Raw genomic sequence first — 17,884 nt, forward strand, 5'->3', positions numbered from 1 at the left:
ATTAAATAAACCTTTTTATTTTTGAAACCTACATTTAAATTGTTATCATTTTTCTTAACAACATTATTACAAGGAACAGGAAAAGATAGTTGAATATTGAAAAGGTGTTGTAATAATGACGAATAATTAGGTTTATTTTAAAAGGTATTAAGTGTGATATTTGAAATACTTATTTAAAAATCCTTTATAAATTCGTTGATAACTTCTTAAAAACACATATTATGAACTATTTTTTGATTTTTCAAATATTACAAGTTAAAAAAACCTCGAAACTCGGAAAATAATATGTGTGACAAACATAAACATAACATTACAACTTCAATTGGATTCATTGGATTAAATTATACTACGTAATATTAAAAATCGAAAGACTAGGTGACTCCATTAATTAACTAATAATTTAAATACCAATTTTGTAATACACTAAAGTCTTTGTTTGATTTGTCTTTTTCTGTTTTTTTTTTTCTCCGTGTAATTTCGGTATCATGTCTTTGCTTAATAGCGTTTGAGGTTTGAACAATTCTCCACACTCACACATTTTTATTATTTAATATCCTATTATTCCATATATTTTATTATTTGAATAACTGAATGATACTTTTCCGAGCCACGCGACTATTTAACTAGAAATTTAAACACCCACAAAATAATTGCAAATTTGTACCCAAATGGGACAATCGAAGAAACTCAAAAATCTCCAATCAATTTGCAAAGACAAAGCAAAAATCATCAAAGCAACGTTCTCAATCACCAATCGTACCACCTCCTCCATCCAAATTGCCGTCCTCCGTGCCACCACTCGCTCAGCCCAATTGCCACCGCACGACCACCATGTCTCCACCCTCCTTTCCCTTGGCAACACCACACGCCACTCTGCTTCTGCATGTATATCTGCCATCCTACACCGCCTACACCACCACCATCAACCAAACGTGTATGTAACACTCAAGGCTCTGTTGATCCTACACTACATGATTACCCGAGGTTCATTTTCTCTCAAGGAACAACCATTGTTACAACCTATGTCCAACACGGGCTTTGAATCCCTTAACCTCTCAAGATTTATGGATAATACTGACATGCAATCGCGAGAGTTTGCAGTGTGGGCTCAATGGTATGCCAGTTTTTTAGAAAACAATCTGTCTACATCCACTATCCTAGGTTGTTTTCTTTCATCATCGAAGATGGAAATCGAGAAAAAGAAAGAAAAACTAAAATTCTCTTTGTACATGGATTTATTCAAAGAAATTGAAGCATTGGTTTTGATAATCGAAGAGATTTGTAAAGCACCAAATTCATTGAATTGTCAAACTAATGACATAGTTTATGAGGTAATGAGACTGGTAGGAGAAGATTATCGTATGATTCAATATCATATGATGATCCGACTCACCGAGTTGAGTGAGAGACTTCATAATCTTAGGACCAACGAGTTGACCGGGTTGACTCGGTGTTTGGAAAGATTAGAGGGTTGTAAAGGGAGATTGACCGAGTTGTTCATGAACCGGAAACGGAATGAATCGTTTTGGGAATTGGTGAGCGAGATAATTTCAAAACTCATGAGGTTGAAGAAGTATGCAGAAATGAAATCAGTGAGTCGGAAAATGATCGAGTATGCTAGCGAGTCAACTGAGTTAAAAACGAGTCGATATTTCGGATTATTGCCATATGGAGAAAACAATTATTGGTTAACGTTGACCAGATAAATCTTACTTTTTCCTCCACTACCGCGTAATTAGCCGTGTGCAGTTTTTTCTTTCTTTCTTTTTTTCCTTTTTTTTGCTTTTTGGTATTTAAATTGTAAATTTTGCGTATTTTGATTTTTTCACCCGGGAAAGTAATACAGATCCATGTAAGGTTGAACATGTTGCAAGTGATTAAGTTTTTTCCAAAATAATATACTTGTATTTTTTGGAACCTCGACCTTTACATTGCCTTCATCCACTTAATATATGAAATATCTAACAGCCTACATTCTTCTGTCGACATTCCTTCCATTTATTAATCGTAAATTGAATTTATTAACTTTATAGTAATAGGTTGATATGGATGGTACTGGACATAAATTCATATGATTTATATAATTATGGGAATTTAAGTATCCACGCCACTAACAATTTTTGTAAAATAATATAAAGAAAGGAACATTAAAAAACATAACACTTTCTCTAAATTTTATTCAATATTTTGACAAGTTTTTTTAAAAAGAGTACAAATAATCTCTTAAGATGTTACTTGAAATTTGGTGTCGAATGAGTAACCTAGTCCATGCACAAGGAAGTGAATAAACCCGATTGATGATTTCGCATGATAACTATTTGTTATTTCGGATTTTTCTGTATATTAATTCAGCCGAATAGTTGTTAGCGTGTCGGTTAAAAAATTTGTATCTAGAGATTTGAATATAATCATCTAGGTCACATCGATCAAACCACATTAATTCATTTGTCATCTTTTCTTTTGTTTTAGGTTCGCTTGCATAACATAATTGTTAATATCGAAACTTTTGTCAAATATGAGACACATTATGAGTTTTGAAATTGCTCTTTATGACAAAAGTTAACTTTTTCAAAACCTTCTTTCACCGACAGTTGCGAATTGTTGCAAACTATTGCAAAATTGTTTTGAAACTCTCTTACTTGCAAACTAAGTGTGTAAATGAATCTCCATATCAAAAGACATGGGGTTCTGCTCATTATATAGTGGAGATAATTACATATAACCCTACAAAGAATACAAAGAGACATACAATAATTACATATAACGTACACAAAGAATACAAAGAGACATACACATAAATGTAGTCTAATATCCCCCCTCAAGTAACCAAGGCGCAACATTCGACGAAACTACTCAAACTGCTGACGATGCAGGCTTTTGGTGAAGATATCTGCAACCTGAAGCTTGGTTGGAACGAACATAGTAATAAGTTTGCCAGATGCAACGAGTTCACGAACAAAATGATAATCAAGGTTAATGTGTTTGGCACGTTTGTGAGCAACAGGATTCTGGGTGAGGAAGAGCGCACTCTGATTATCACAAAGGAGGGTCGGTCGATCGGAAGTCAAAGCATGAAGCTCACGTAGAAGATGAGTAAGTCAAATAATCTCAGCGGCATTGTTTGCCATGGCCCCATATTCAGATTTACAGCTGGAGCAAGAAACGGTCGGCTGTTTCTTAGCACTCCAAGATACAAGATTACATCCCCCAAGGGATATTGAGTAGCCATAAGTGGAACGTCGGGTATCAAGACAACAAGCCCAATTTGCATCAGAGTAGCCCACAATAGAGGTGGACTTGGGCCGAGAAAAAGTGATACCAAAAGTGAGTGTTCCCTTCACATAACAAATAACACGCTTCACAGCTTGAAAGTGAGCAACAATCGTAGCAGCAAGATGCTGACTGACCTAATTCACAACATAGGCAATGTTCGGTCGAGTAATCGTCAGATACTGAAGTGCTCCGACCAACAAGCGATAGCGCATGGGGTCCTCATAAAAGGGACCATCACTAACAAGAGAGGCATTGGTGGCAAGGGGAGTCGTCATGGGCTTAGTGTCAAGTAGACCGACACGAGAAACAATTTCATGAGCATATTTGGCCTGGCTAAGAAAGAGACTGTGTGGAAGCGATGTCGCCTCGAGGCCAAGGAAATAGCTCAAGCGCCCAAGATCTTTAATATGGAACTTTGCATGAAGCTTGGAAATAAAGCTAGACATAACGGAGGTGTCGGATCCAGTGAGGATAAGGTCATCCGCATACACCAACAAGTAAAGAATGTAGCGATCCCGACGAAAAACAAATAAAGATGGGTCAGCCCGACTACATGAGAATCCATTAGTAACTAGAAAAGAGCTCAACCGATGAAACCACGCACGCGAGGCTTGCGTCAACCCATAGATAGCTTTGTTGAGCTTGCAAACATGATTAGGAAACCGAGTATCAATGAACCCCAGGGGTTGCTGCATATATACTGTATCAACCAACTTGCCATGTAAAAAGGCATTATTAACATCAAGTTGACGCAGTTGCCACCCATTAACAATGGCGAGAGAAAGAACAACAGGGATCGTGGCACCTTTGACAACAATACTGAAGTATGCGAAAAATCAAGACCCGACACCTGACTAAAACCTTGGCAACAAGACGAGCCCTGTGCAACTAAATAGAACCACCCGCCCGGTACTTAGTATGAAAAACCACCTGCAACCAAAAATATTAGAGTGAGGCGGGCTGTAACATCCATAAATTTTACACCAAATTTAAACTTTCCCAATCATAATTAAAACCCAAATAGTGTTTGTTTACAAATTGTTTTTCAAATCATTATTCATCAGAGTGTCCCAAAAACAGATCATAAGGATGAGGAGCGGTACGGTCACGCCTTCGCCTTGCCACGATCTCCTGAAGTACCTGAAACAATAACTGAAAACTGTAAGCCCAAGGGCTTAGTGAGCTACCCCCAAAATACCAATACCACACTGAAATACCAAATCGGTAACAATCAATCAACAACATGCATACTGGGCCATCGACCTGATTGGACCGCCCTACAGGGCCTATAGTCTAACTGTATCCATAATGAGCCTTAGGCATGACGGGACCGCCACATGGGCCTATAGTCTCCCTGGACCGCTCATAGGGTATGTTGGCCTTCAGCACAAAGCAGGATCGCCTCAACCCAATCAATGAGCAACTAATCATGTGCGCATAACTAACATATACTGGAATACATAAGCATCAAACATACCTATTTCATGATCATAAATCATAGCAATCTCTCATAGCTAAAGCATCGACCTAGCAGGCCACTAACATACCGATCCCTAAGGATCATAGAAACATAACATACTATCTATCCTGATTCCGATATATCAGATCATAACCATATATAACATAACGATAAAAACTAAAGGGTCGGACTCGGTGCCTTATACCTTTTTGATATAGTGAGGTCAACTCACCTTGTAGATTTCGACTCGGTAGATAAATCCCAACTCTTGGATCACTTGCCAAAGACTCCACCACCTATTACCATAGTACGAATAAAGTCATAAGTCCTAAACCTCACCAGGTACTCCATAAACCAACTAGTCAATCCCTGGACAAGTCAAAGTCCTCAGTTAAGGTCAACAGTCCATGTTGACCTTAACTCGCCGAGTACCCTCGGCTACTCGCCGGGTTCCTTGAAGTTCTTTCCCACTCGCCGAGTCACCGGGGTGACTCGTTGAGTTCCTACGATTTTCGATTGAAACCATAAGGCCACCCGTCGAGTTTCCTTCTTGCAACACGACAGATACACACGCATTCATAACTTGGGGAAAACTCATTCGACTCGCCGAGTTGTTCATATAACTTGTCGAGTCTATGACAATCTTCATCGGACTCGCCGAGTTGTTCATCCAACTCGTCGAGTTCATGGCCATCTTCATATGACTCGCCGAGTTCCTTTAGTCCTTAAGCCAAACAGACTCATTTAAGCCATGCAATGGCTCCAAATTACAGATCCAAGCTTCTAGGGCATGCTTTTCACGTAAAGTTGCAGACTTTACGTGCATACATGACTAAAAAGGCTCTTAATGCCAAATCTAAGCTCTTAATGGGGTTTCATGCACAAGGAGGGTCTCATCCACGACCAAAACATAAACTTTATGATTCTAGAACTTGAGAAGGGCCCAGATCTGAAGTTACAACTTCAGATCTAGCCCATAGCTCACCAAATTGACTCCAAAAATCCATAAAACCCTAAAACTCAACCACAAAGAGATCTAGAAGAAAAAGGGGAGTAAAGATTGCAACTTCCTACCTCCAAAAGATGCTAGCTGAGGTAAGTTATGTTTCCCATACCTTCCTTGCTTCGACTCCTTTGTTCTTCAAGCTTTTCCCTCCTAGCCAACCTTCTTTCCAAGGCTTAAAACACACCAAAAAGAGTACCACACGAATTAAGGTTTCACTGATCTCTCAAAGACTGTAAAGAGGCCAACGGGGGCTTAGGCCTCCTTAAATAGGGTGCAAAACCCAGAGATTTAGGGTTTCCTCTGCCAGCTCCTACTTGTCGAGTCCCTCCCTGGACTCAACGAGTAGGTCACTAAACACGCGATCCCACCCTGCTGCTAATCGACGAGTAGGGCAACCAACTCGTCGAGTAGGACTTAAAACCAAAGAACCTTTTATTTAAAGGCATACTTGAGAATCGGGGCATTACACGGGCGAGGAACCAACGTCCAAGTATTATTGTGGTGCAACGCATGTATTTCGGAGCGCATAGCATTACACCATTTAGGTTCATGCAAGGCAGTGACATGAGAAACCGGATCCGGAGAAGAGAGCACAACTGATAACAGATCAAAGGACCAAAGGTATGCAAGATCAACCCGATAATGTGGCTTAAAAATCCCCTCCTTAGCGCGAGTGGTCATGGGATGTGATGACGGGGGGTCGGCAGGGGCACTTTGGGCTCAGGAGGGGCTGAAGCAGACTCGTTAGTGGGATCGGTGTCCGATTCAGGACCAAAAGATATGTCGGAAGAAGAAGAGCTTGACCCGGTGAGGGCCGGTTCAGCATCGACATCAGGGGAGGGATCGATGGCTGCTGAGGGAGGCTCGGTGACCTCAGGTGCGACAGAAATGGGCTTCGGGCAAACTGCACATGAAGCGGTAGGCGGAGATAGGGCAACCAGCCTTGGAGGAGCCATAGGCGGGGAGGAGGGCATCGGGATACTTGAAATATCTCCAAAAACCTCATGTAAAGGCAAAGAGGCCATGGGAGTAATAAAGTGCGTGAGGAAACCGGTTCAAGACATTGATAGCCTTTATATTGCGGATGATAACTAATGAAGGTGCATGGTATACTCCGAGGAGAGAGTTTATGATTTGCATAATCACACAAATAAGGATATACACGACATCCAAAGGGATGGAAAGTGTCATATGAGGGCACCCAATGAAACAACACCTCAAATGGCGACTTCATGTCAAGAACCATGGTGGGTAACCGATTAATAATAAACACGGCGGAGCTAAAAGCATGCACCCAATAAGACATAGGAATGTGACCGTGAAACATCATAGCGAGCCCGGTCTCCTCAATATGACGATGTTTCCGTTCAACCCGCCCATTTTGTTGTGGGGTATATGTGCATGATATTTTGTAAAAAATCCCATGTTTTTTAAAAAGAATTTTATCATTTTTGTTAAAAAATTTGGTACCCCCATCACTGTGAAAGGTTTTACTTTTAGTGGAAAAGTGTGTTTCAACAAATGTAATAAACATCTTAAACACCATATAAAAGTCTGTTTTGGACTTAAGCGGATGAAGCCATGTGAACCAGGAAAAATCATCAACAAACGTCACTTAATAGCCATAAGAATCAATCGAAGTAACCGGAGATGGGCCCTAAAGGTCACAGTGCAACAAATCTAAAACACAAGCGGCATGTTTATCATTATTATAAAAGGGTAAGCGATGTGATTTCGCTAGTTGGCATGGCAAACATACAACCGGTTTAGGTAAAATAGAAGACACCAAAACAAGTGCAAGTTTATTTAACAAAGAAATTGTGTCAAATGACACATATCACAAACGGGAATGCCATAACTCAAAAGAGGCCTTCGATCCATTCCGAGCAAAGAAAATGCCACAGGTTTATTAGGAAGAATGTAGAGCCCATGATCACATTGTTCGCGAGCTAAAGCCTGCTTCGTTTCCCGGTCCTGAATTTCACAATAATATTTGGAGAAAAGAATATCCACGTCATTATCATAAGTTTACTGGCTAATAGAGAGTAATTTTTTTTTAGAGACGGGGAACCACTAACACATCGCGTAACCGAAGTCCATTAGCAAAAGAAGAATGTCCAATAGATAAAATAGGAAGAGTATTACCATTACCCAATTGAACTGAGCTATCACCATTGAACGGTGCGGGTTGAGAAACCGATCCCGAGGAAGACACCATATGATTCGAGGCACCAGAATCAACATACCAATCCGGGCTGGGAGTATTATTGACATTACATTTCGCTAGAAAGGCTTTCACCAAGTCGGTGTCATTCACGGGGGACGAAGAGGCAAATGAGGACAATTGAGGGCACTGATTTGCATAATGGTCATTGGTACGAAATAGTTGGCAATGAGGGGAACGACGCCCACGGCCACGACCACCGCGAGCGCCACTACCACGAGGAGCCCCACAACCTCGCCCAACAGCCGATGAGGTACGCCCGAGAGGAGTCTCGGCAGTGAAATCAACGAGAGGTGATGAGGAACCATGAAGCGAGGTAATAAAGATTCATGCCCCTCGGATTGGGTAAGAAAATCACGGAAAAGGTGAGCATGACGGGACGCACGAATTGCCACATAAAAGGATTAAAAAGAGCCACCAAGACCACATAAAAATCAATGACACTTGTCTGATTCATCAACCACGTGACCAATAGCCGCTAGTCGATCTCAAATAGCCTTAAAACGACGACCATAATCCGAAACAGAAGCGGTACCTTTAGAAAGGAGACAGAGTTGATCAGGAAGATTCTGAACACGCTCCATAGAAGAGTTTTTGTAGGCGGACTCGAGAGCTGTCCAAACTTCACAGGCAGTGGAGAGACCCACCACCTCAAAAAATGCCTGTTCGGTGAGAGATGCTTCAAGCAAAATGAGGGAGCATTGGTTCGTAGCTTGCCACTCCGCAAACTCCGGGTTCATGGTGGTCTTGTTATCAACCGTAATAGATGATGGTGGGGCATTAGAAGAGCCATCAACATGGCCAAGAAGTTGATGATAGGAGACGAGTGGGGTCATTTGATTCACCCATAGAAGGTAATTAGTGGAGGAGAGACGGATTGTGATGAGGTGAAGGATGGTGTTCATGGGAAGGGTGGTATCATTAGGGTTGGATGTTGACATGATGAGGCGATGGTGGTGATGGAATTCCAATGAGAGGGGAAGAAGAAAACCAAAAAGAAGAGAAGAGGAGAGGAAGAATCAAAAGTTTAATGAGGGAGAGGAAGGGAGGGGTTGGCTCTGATACCATGTGTAAATAAATCTCCATATCAAAAGACATGGGGTTATGCTAATTATATAGTGGAGATAATTACATATAACCCCCACAAAGAATACAAAGAGACATACAATAATTACATATAACCCACACAAAGAATACAAAGAGACATACAAATAAATGTAGTCTAATACTAAGTTATTATGACGAGTCTATTTTTTGTTTGGAATGGTACCATGCAATTAACAACTAATAGCAGGACACTAAGTAAAGAATTACAAAGAGTTTACAACAATCTTTGGATTTTGAATTAAACCAACCCAATTAAGCTGAATTTTATTACTCCTTTGTAAAACGAAAAAGTTAGTTTTTTGCTATATGAAAAAAGGCTAGCCATCCACATTGTTATTGGGATGATATTATGAATGGACTCCAAATTTATAAAATGAATCTAAAGCTTTGGCATCCTATCAAAATACACTTAAGTATTTGGTTCTTTTTTTGTTACTTTTTTTCATCTTTCTTTTAGAGCGTAGAAGTTGATAGTTAACACTTAAGGAGAGTGTAGTTGTTTTTGAGGAGGCTTGAAAGATTAATCTATGTGATTGTAACAAATTATCTGTAACGTCCTTATTTTCATAATAATTTTCTTAAACTAGAATAAACACACATTTTCATAAAAATATATTCAAGGAAAAACCCTTTGTTTGTAAATTTAGTTCAAAATTATAGTTATAAATAAAAAGATCATGGAATCTCAAATCATCAAATTGTTGATGAGTGTGTATAGCCATGCATTAGTCTTCCCACAAACTGATAAAGTATTTGAAAAACCGTTAATCCAAAAATATAAGCCAAAGCTTAGTGAGTTCTCTAAGATACCTCACACAACAATACATATACAATACATGCACACCATGGTATTGAACATAGTGTTGGACGGTCTCCTAACCCTACAACACTAAGTTGGATGCTCTCTTTGGGCCTATAATATAAACTGGACAACCCAAGTATCTTGACTTTTAGCAGACAACTGGACCGTCCTCAACCTACCCACAATATGTTAACATATACAATACTAGACAATAACCAAATAACCAGTTACATGCAATTATTAACAAATTTATCTGTCTAATAGATCACTACGACATAACAATATCCTAACATAGAAAGGATCCATACTATAGTACAAAATCACTACTATAAAAACAGCCTTTTACGACGCTCATTGCGCGTCGTAAAAGGCTCAGACGACGCGCAAATGTGCGTCAAGGAAGGCCCTGTCATAAAGAGAGACGACGCGCATTTACGACGCTCATTTACGACGCGCAATTACGATGCACGTTTACGACACGCAATGCGTATCAAGGAAGGCCCTGTCATAAAGGAAGACGACACACATTCGCGTGTCGTAACCTTACGACGCACGTGTTAATGACACGCAATGCGTATCAAGAAAGCCCCTGTCAAGAAATGCCATGTCATAAATAAAGATGACACACATTTTTGCATATCGTAAATTTAAATGTTAAAAAAAATAAATTTATATATTTATTAATTTTTAAATTAAATTTGCATTTAATTTCTCATAATAGAAATAAAATACCATATACAAAAAATACAATCCATTGCATAATATAATATAAAATTTCATACTCAAAAAATAAAATAAATTGCACAAATTATAATGTCATACAAAGAATCATTCAAATGTTAAACAAAAATAATACATTGCTAACATGGGTTATACATTCCTATAAAACTAACAAATAATCATACAACTCTGTTTCTTACTGGAAAGGAATGCCAAACATGATTACAAGTCTCCCTTAATCTTGATTACTCACCTGCTTAAGTAGAATGCTGTTGTTGAGAAGATTACCTAGCAAAAGAGAAAAACACAACACCTCTCCCACAATCACAACATCATTTACAGAAAAAGGGTTGTCAATTACTTTCATTAAGACTTATCATTCAATCACAAAAATATTAAATAATAGGGTGAAAAAAATAACTTGATTTTGATAAGTTGATCTCCCTTAGAGCAAACACAGCTAAAGCATTGAACAAGACCCTAGGGCCTTCTTCTAATGTAAACACAATGCTCGTCTGCAAAATTGAGGCGATAAAATAAAATTTGAATATTGTTTGGGTAGTTTATATATTATTTGATAATTTGATTTAAAATATAATAAAATAAATTATCTTTTTTGTTACCTTATGGGGCTTGTCAATTCCTGGGATTATAGGTTCTCTTGCTAGTATTAGAAAACGAGTTGTGTTATCTAAATCATCCTGAACATTCAATATAACAATTGTAAGACAAAAGGAGAAATGTATATTTGAAAATACTATGAGATGTGATTTTTTTTAATGTTATCAATCCATAAATTAATCGCAACAAATAGTTACCTATCTTTTTCAAAAACTTTTATGTGGGGTATAATGACCGAAATGCCCTTGTATTTATATACATGTTTACAAATATAACTTTAATAACTAGGTGACACCTGGATTGTTTGTGCTAGAATATCAAGCCCAATTTCAGCAGCCCGAGAACTAGCAACTGCTCCAGTGTCTCGTATGGATTCCGAGGCTACAATCTATTAAAAAAAACTCTTAACAAATTTTAAACAAAGAAAAAAACACAATATTAAAAGTTTAAACGCAAGAATTAGCAACTAGTTTCATTTACCTATCCATAGTTTCAGTTTATAGTAATCAAAATATAATAATAAAGAAAAAAGTTGAGAAGAACTTACAGCTTCTACCATCAAACAATGAGTCAGCACTAGTTTCAATTACTTGATATGTTCCAGTAACAATGTCCATAATAAGTGTAGCCATTTGAGACATGAGGACCATATGGTAAACTCCCAATTCCATCAGTTCTTTGGCTCTTTTCACAGTTGCAGCTGTGTTTGATGACATTGCTAACTTCAGAAGTTCCGATAAATTCTGATCAGAGACAACTCCTACCTACAATCAACTCCAAAAGAATCAGTAAAAAGTTTGAATAAAAAGTTACAAGGATCAAGAAACCAATAGATTAGATACTTACAAGTTCATTTCCAGCCTCTGAAGCGTCTTCATCTTTTTCATTACTTTGAAAATACTATGAGATGTGATTTTTTTAATGTTATCAATCCATAAATTAAGCGCAACAAATATGTTATCATCTTGAACATGTCACCAATTAATAAAAAATGCGCACCTGTAGTCAGGCCTCTGTGATGAACTTTAGTTGTGATTCAGGCTGGCACTGCTTGTCACTCAGCTTCTCAATCTACAAAAACAAAAATTAAATCCATTTGTTACATATTTAATAAAAAAAAACTAGAAGACTTATAAAATATATAAAAATATGGCATACATGTGTGCTTTGCATTTGCTGAAGCTCTGCCAGGGCCTTTTGTCTAGACTGCAGAACAGAAAACAATAATTATCCTGTTAAAACTTATAAATTATAAAACATCGTATAAAAGTCAAGAGTTTTTTTATATAAATAGAAACGATATTATAAGTTATAAAAATAATAATGTAATCTTATGAATTGGTTTGTAGCCCATCTTTCATAATAATGAGTGTATCTTTCTAAAGAGTTTTTAGCCATCTCTCTTCGTTTCTCTGTGTCATCATACTGCAGAAAACAAAATAAAATATTTATTATTTAATAACTTCAATTCAAATGTGTAAAAGATTTATTAAATGATATATATAAATAATGGTGTTGGTGGTGTTGTTGACATTCCTCAACACATCCATGGCCTCAGATACCTTTGCTTTCAAAGCATCTGGTGACTCCAGCAAATGTAACACTCCTGTTTGATCCATCTCCAAAAGCATTCCTGTTACTTTAGCAGCATTCTCAGGTTCCAACTGATCCACCAGTGGATACACACTCTCACCCATCATCTGTCCATTCATTTAAAAAACATATCATATGTTAACACCCTGATTTAATTATTAGAGTAAGTTCCATATTTGGTCCCTATGATTTGCACAAAATTGCAACTTTAGTCCGAATAATTAAGAAAATGTAAAATAACATACATACTGTCATTTGTTGTTCAGGAGGGGCATTAGCAAGGGAAGAAGCCAAAGCTGTAATTGGCATTGGCTGGCCCATTGCTGCACCTGCATCCCGAGGAAACATGCCACCATTGAGATTTGAATCCGGTGCATTGTGACCCGGGTAACAATACATGTGTCCTCTTGGAAACATCTGACAAAAACAAATGGAAATACGTTACTGTTTCTTGATTTTTATCCATTTAAAAAATGATAAACAAATAAATAGTATAAAATACCTGTTGTTGCATCATGAGAAGAGGTTGCTGAACAGAGCCTACACCACGCCTGCTAGTGCCACTAAGGCGTTGACCTTGTTGGGCAGCAACAATGTTTTGAAAACCGGACCGGACATTGAACCGGTCATATTACCGGTTCATGGTTCAAATGGTTCGACTAGTTGGACCGGCCCTTAAAATTGGATGAACCGTGTGTGTGTGTGTGTGTATATATATATATATATATATATATATATATATATATAAGAACTATTAAAGTGAACAAATAATATATCGATTTAATTATTATAGATTTTTATATGAAGTTGTTATAAATAGGTTCATTTGTAACATATAACAAACAACTTCTTGGATGGATGGTTAAGTTGCTTGGCTTTTGTTGAAGTGTTTCCATTGTTGGATAGTTCGAAACTTGTCATCGACAAGTAGTATTTTATTTAGCAGAACCCATACTATCCCATATCGTTGGCATGATTAAACATACATCAATTTCAACTATACAAAACGATTGCTCATATCCTTTTAAGTCTAAGCTTGGAGGTATCCCACATCGGGTGGGACAAGAAACCTTTGCCAACTTAATCCTTTATATAACTAATCAGTTGGGTTGCTGTTTAGTACGCTAACCTGAGTTGAAAGCACCGAACCGTAGTTTTCAGTGGATTGGACCAGTACAGTTGAACCGCGGTTCATAAAAAACCGGCGGTTTAAAACGGTTTGGTGTAAAAGCAGTTTTCAAGCACTAAAAAACCAGTAACCTGGCCGGTTGAACCGGTCGAACCGGCCGATCCGGTCCGGTTCTCAAAACAGTTGGCAGCAACGGTCAGAAAGAAGTTTGACATTGGGCCCCCACCTGGCCTCATTCCAGGGACCAACTGTTGCTGGTAACCAAAACCCACCTAAAAATAAATAACAGAATCTTACTTACTTTAGTGTATTTTATTTAATCAAGAAAAAAGGGAAAATAACAATTGTTGTTGCTAACCAAAACCCACCTTTTGATTAATTAGTTTCTATTCATCTTTTTGCATCAAAGATGTAAATCTAATTTTATATGTTCTGATCTGTAAGTTTTATTTATTTGTTTATTTTTAAATTCTTTATTTCAAAAAAATATTGTCTCAATCTTCGTCACTAATAATAGCACCAAATAACCCAACGTAGCCATGAGTTCAATTCTATCAGCAATTTTCACAAAGAACTCGTGCATAACTCAAAAGTGATCCATTAAGCTAAATGACAAAATTGCCCTTTGACCAAAAATGTTAAAAGACAAGAAGATTACCTCAGTAATTAACATTGTTGACAGCATAAAGGGTAGCCCCAGCAACCACTAGAAAGTGGCCCTTGATAGGGCTACTTCCGCTTTCTAAAGTTATACAAAAATACAAATTAGAAGTAGAGCTAAAACTATACATTGAATTCACATATTATATAATAAATTTATATGAAAATTCATTTTGTTTCCAGTATGAAGATGGTTACTTGAATTTCTTTTGCCAAGTTTGTCCCACCAACATGCTTCTATGTTGCTCCACCATTAAATACAAATCTAAATGCAGTGCAAGCTTCCACGTCTTTAAAAATCTACATGAAAAAAATAAGATGTAAATAATGCAAGTTATATAAACAATAAAAACTTCATGGTTGAATGTTCCTTTGCAAATATATATAAATACAACCGTTTTACCTTATTAATATTTACATAATTCAATTCATATGAAATGGAAAAACTCGGGACTAGACCAGCATTTAGTGTTAACCTCTAAATCACATAAATAAATAAATAAATAAATAAATAAATAAATAAATAAATATATAAAGATAATTAACTCAAATAGAAGAAAAACTATATTTTTTTTTCAAACATCGAATAAGTTTTCAGTAGGAACCTTTGAGTCATTAAGTCAAGATAAATGAGATCAACACTATGGCAACCATTCCTACTCTTCAGATTGTCTACAGCCCAGAGCTAAAGATACTTTGTCACTCTCAATTTGACTCTCCACAAACCATACAAAGGGTAAGGAAGTAAAATATCAAATAAGATTTGAAAAGGGGACAAGGTTTAGGGTTCTGTACCTCTTGAATGTCCTTCATATTGACTGACATTGACTCACTTGGAAGGTTTTTTGGCAGGAAGTTTGCCTTAATTCTTCAGACTCTGATATTCCAGATGCAAGTGATTTTACCCTTTTCTACACAATAAAAAAATAAGAAAGGAAAAAAAAAGTAAAGCGTAAGAAAGTAAACTTCTTAATTGAAATGAGAAATTTGTAATAATCTGCAAGTAACATCCATTATTTAGTTCAGTGCATTCAATCATCAACAAAAAGACAATTACTTAATAGCTACCTGTGGAAAATACATGTTGCTATGTCCTGTTTCCTTGAATTTAATATTCATATAATCCTGTAAAAGGAAAACCAAAAGTCAACAACTCCCTACAAGATTACTCCGTTGAATCCAGATGATAAACAAGAGCTGCAAATTTGCTTTCAAGTGTATGTTTATGTTTCCAATGGTAAATAGAAATCCCATATTTGGCTACGTTATAGAGAGTGATCTAATCTGTGAATATATACTGCTTTTGGTCACAAATGAGTCTGAATGTAGAAAAAGTTGTTGGTTTTAGCTTCAAACAAATCAGAATTGACTGCATTTAAGTACAAAGAAGTACTACAGGAAACGTTGCATATATTAAAAGACTGAGAAAATCTAGGTTAAATTTGGAAGAAGGTAAAAAAAAAATCGAACAGCTAGAGCTTAACAAGTTCGTCTCAAAACAAACAAAAGACCTACCTGATACACTTCTTAATATGTTGCTTATACTTCTCAACCCATGTAGCTGACGACGCAATCACAACCAAATCCCCAAACACATCAACTATAAGGCCTGACAATCTGTACTTTGGATAAATTATTAAGCCATATATAGCTATAAAAACATATTCAAAATAATAGGAAATGGCTACCTATCTCCTTCACTACTCATAAGACGATATGCATTTATATTGGTAGAAGGGAGCCCCAAGCTCTTACTTAATCTGATGACTACATGTATTCTTGTTTCAAGCAGCTTTTCCACATTTAATCCACAAGAAGGATCTCTTTTCCATTCAATTCATTCATTCCATCCATATATTAATTAAAATAATCTTAATTCATCAAACAGTTTTTTAATTTGACTTGAGTAATGACAGAATACCCTGATACTTCCTCCTCTAGCTGCATGAGCCTCACACAGAACATAGAGCACGAGTTGTACAAGCCCCAATCGATTGGCTTTTGTGTCCCGTCAGCCACCAGCACAACGTCACCTGTTTTTGGGGGTGGTCTACCTATAATTCTATCAAATGCACCGCTGTTAACCATTGGGCTTCCATCATGAAACAATTGTGTTTTCCCTTTTTCAGGATAACCTTTGCAACACCTGCAAATTCCATGTTACCATTGTGAATGGTATATGCTAACTGCTAAGGGTTAAGCCTATATATGAAACCCATAACCAAGTTTTAAAAATCATACAGACTATGCTTCCTGACACACGCCAAGTGCATGAAAACCTATATATATTTATAAAACTAAAATTAATTGCTTTAGGTTTTGGTGACATAAACAACCAACATCAATCAATTGCGATGGGTAAAATTAATTGGTTCCGTTCGCGGGTATGCCATTCAGAATAATATGAAAATACCCAAAAAAAACCCATATAAGCTTATGACTTACGACTAACAAAAGGGCATTCACATCTTCAGATTTACGTGGGCTCATTGTCCCCATATGCAAGCAACAGTAATGTTCAACCTTTAAAATGGATAGAATCCAGAATAACAGGAAGCATCTTCTCAGCTCCTGCTGCTTTTTCGCCATTAGCCCCCCTTCCATAAGTTCAACAACAATACCTTCAACTTTTCGGACAACCTCCGACTTAATCTTTTCAGTGGAACCAACAACCAAGTTTGACCACAACTCTTTTTTTCCAATTCAAATCTTGGTCAAGTGAAAACTGGTCTCGTCCAACACAGATGGTGGAAAACAACACGAAAATTCCTCTGCGATGATGGTAGGCTAGGGTTTTAGAAATAATGAAGAGAGGAAATCTTTAGAGAGAGAGAGAGAGAGCGAAATTCAAAATAAGGTATGGATGATTGTGATCTTCAGAGATGGCGTACACTTCTCTAAACCATATCAGGGCGAACCCATACCATCTAGAACTGCAAAACAGAGGAAACGATCATCTTTTCCTTCAAGCCCATAATAAGGTTAATATATTTTGAAAAGACGTTAAGAACAGTACCACAGATCCGATGCATCCTCCTCTCGGCCTTAAACTCTCTTCTCTCTCTTTCTGCTCGTTTTTTCTTTTCTTTCCCATTTTCTGTTCAGTCTTGCCACGCACGCACACATACCATTTGGGAAGTAGGACAACGTCAACAATGGTGGAGGTGATAGTCGGTGGTGGCTGGTTTAGGGCTTTTAGAGAATATGAGATATTTTTGTTCAGAGAGAGAAAGTGGAATCGATGAGAATGTAAGCTTCGGTTACTGTATACCAAAAAAATTGATGTAAGC

At 37.3% G+C, this 17,884-nt stretch overlaps 1 protein-coding gene and 1 pseudogene across 1 annotated transcript; one reads left to right on the top strand and one right to left on the bottom strand.

The window, feature by feature from the left end:
* The first annotated feature begins 604 nt into the window (after nucleotides 1–604).
* LOC145057458 (putative clathrin assembly protein At4g40080) lies at nucleotides 605–1,972 on the top strand. The gene has a single exon (XM_079005301.1). The coding sequence runs from the start codon at nucleotides 669–671 to the stop codon at nucleotides 1,704–1,706; it is 1,038 nt and encodes a 345-aa protein (XP_078861427.1). The 5' UTR covers nucleotides 605–668; the 3' UTR covers nucleotides 1,707–1,972.
* A 14,133-nt stretch (nucleotides 1,973–16,105) lies between these two features.
* On the bottom strand, nucleotides 16,106–16,753 carry LOC145060442 (uncharacterized; annotated as a pseudogene).
* Between the last annotated feature and the right edge of the window lie 1,131 nt (nucleotides 16,754–17,884).

Source organism: Lactuca serriola, chromosome 6 (genome assembly GCF_051521515.1).
Source record: "Lactuca serriola cultivar US96UC23 chromosome 6, Lser_US96UC23_V15, whole genome shotgun sequence".
Classification (NCBI taxonomy): Eukaryota; Viridiplantae; Streptophyta; class Magnoliopsida; order Asterales; family Asteraceae; genus Lactuca; species Lactuca serriola.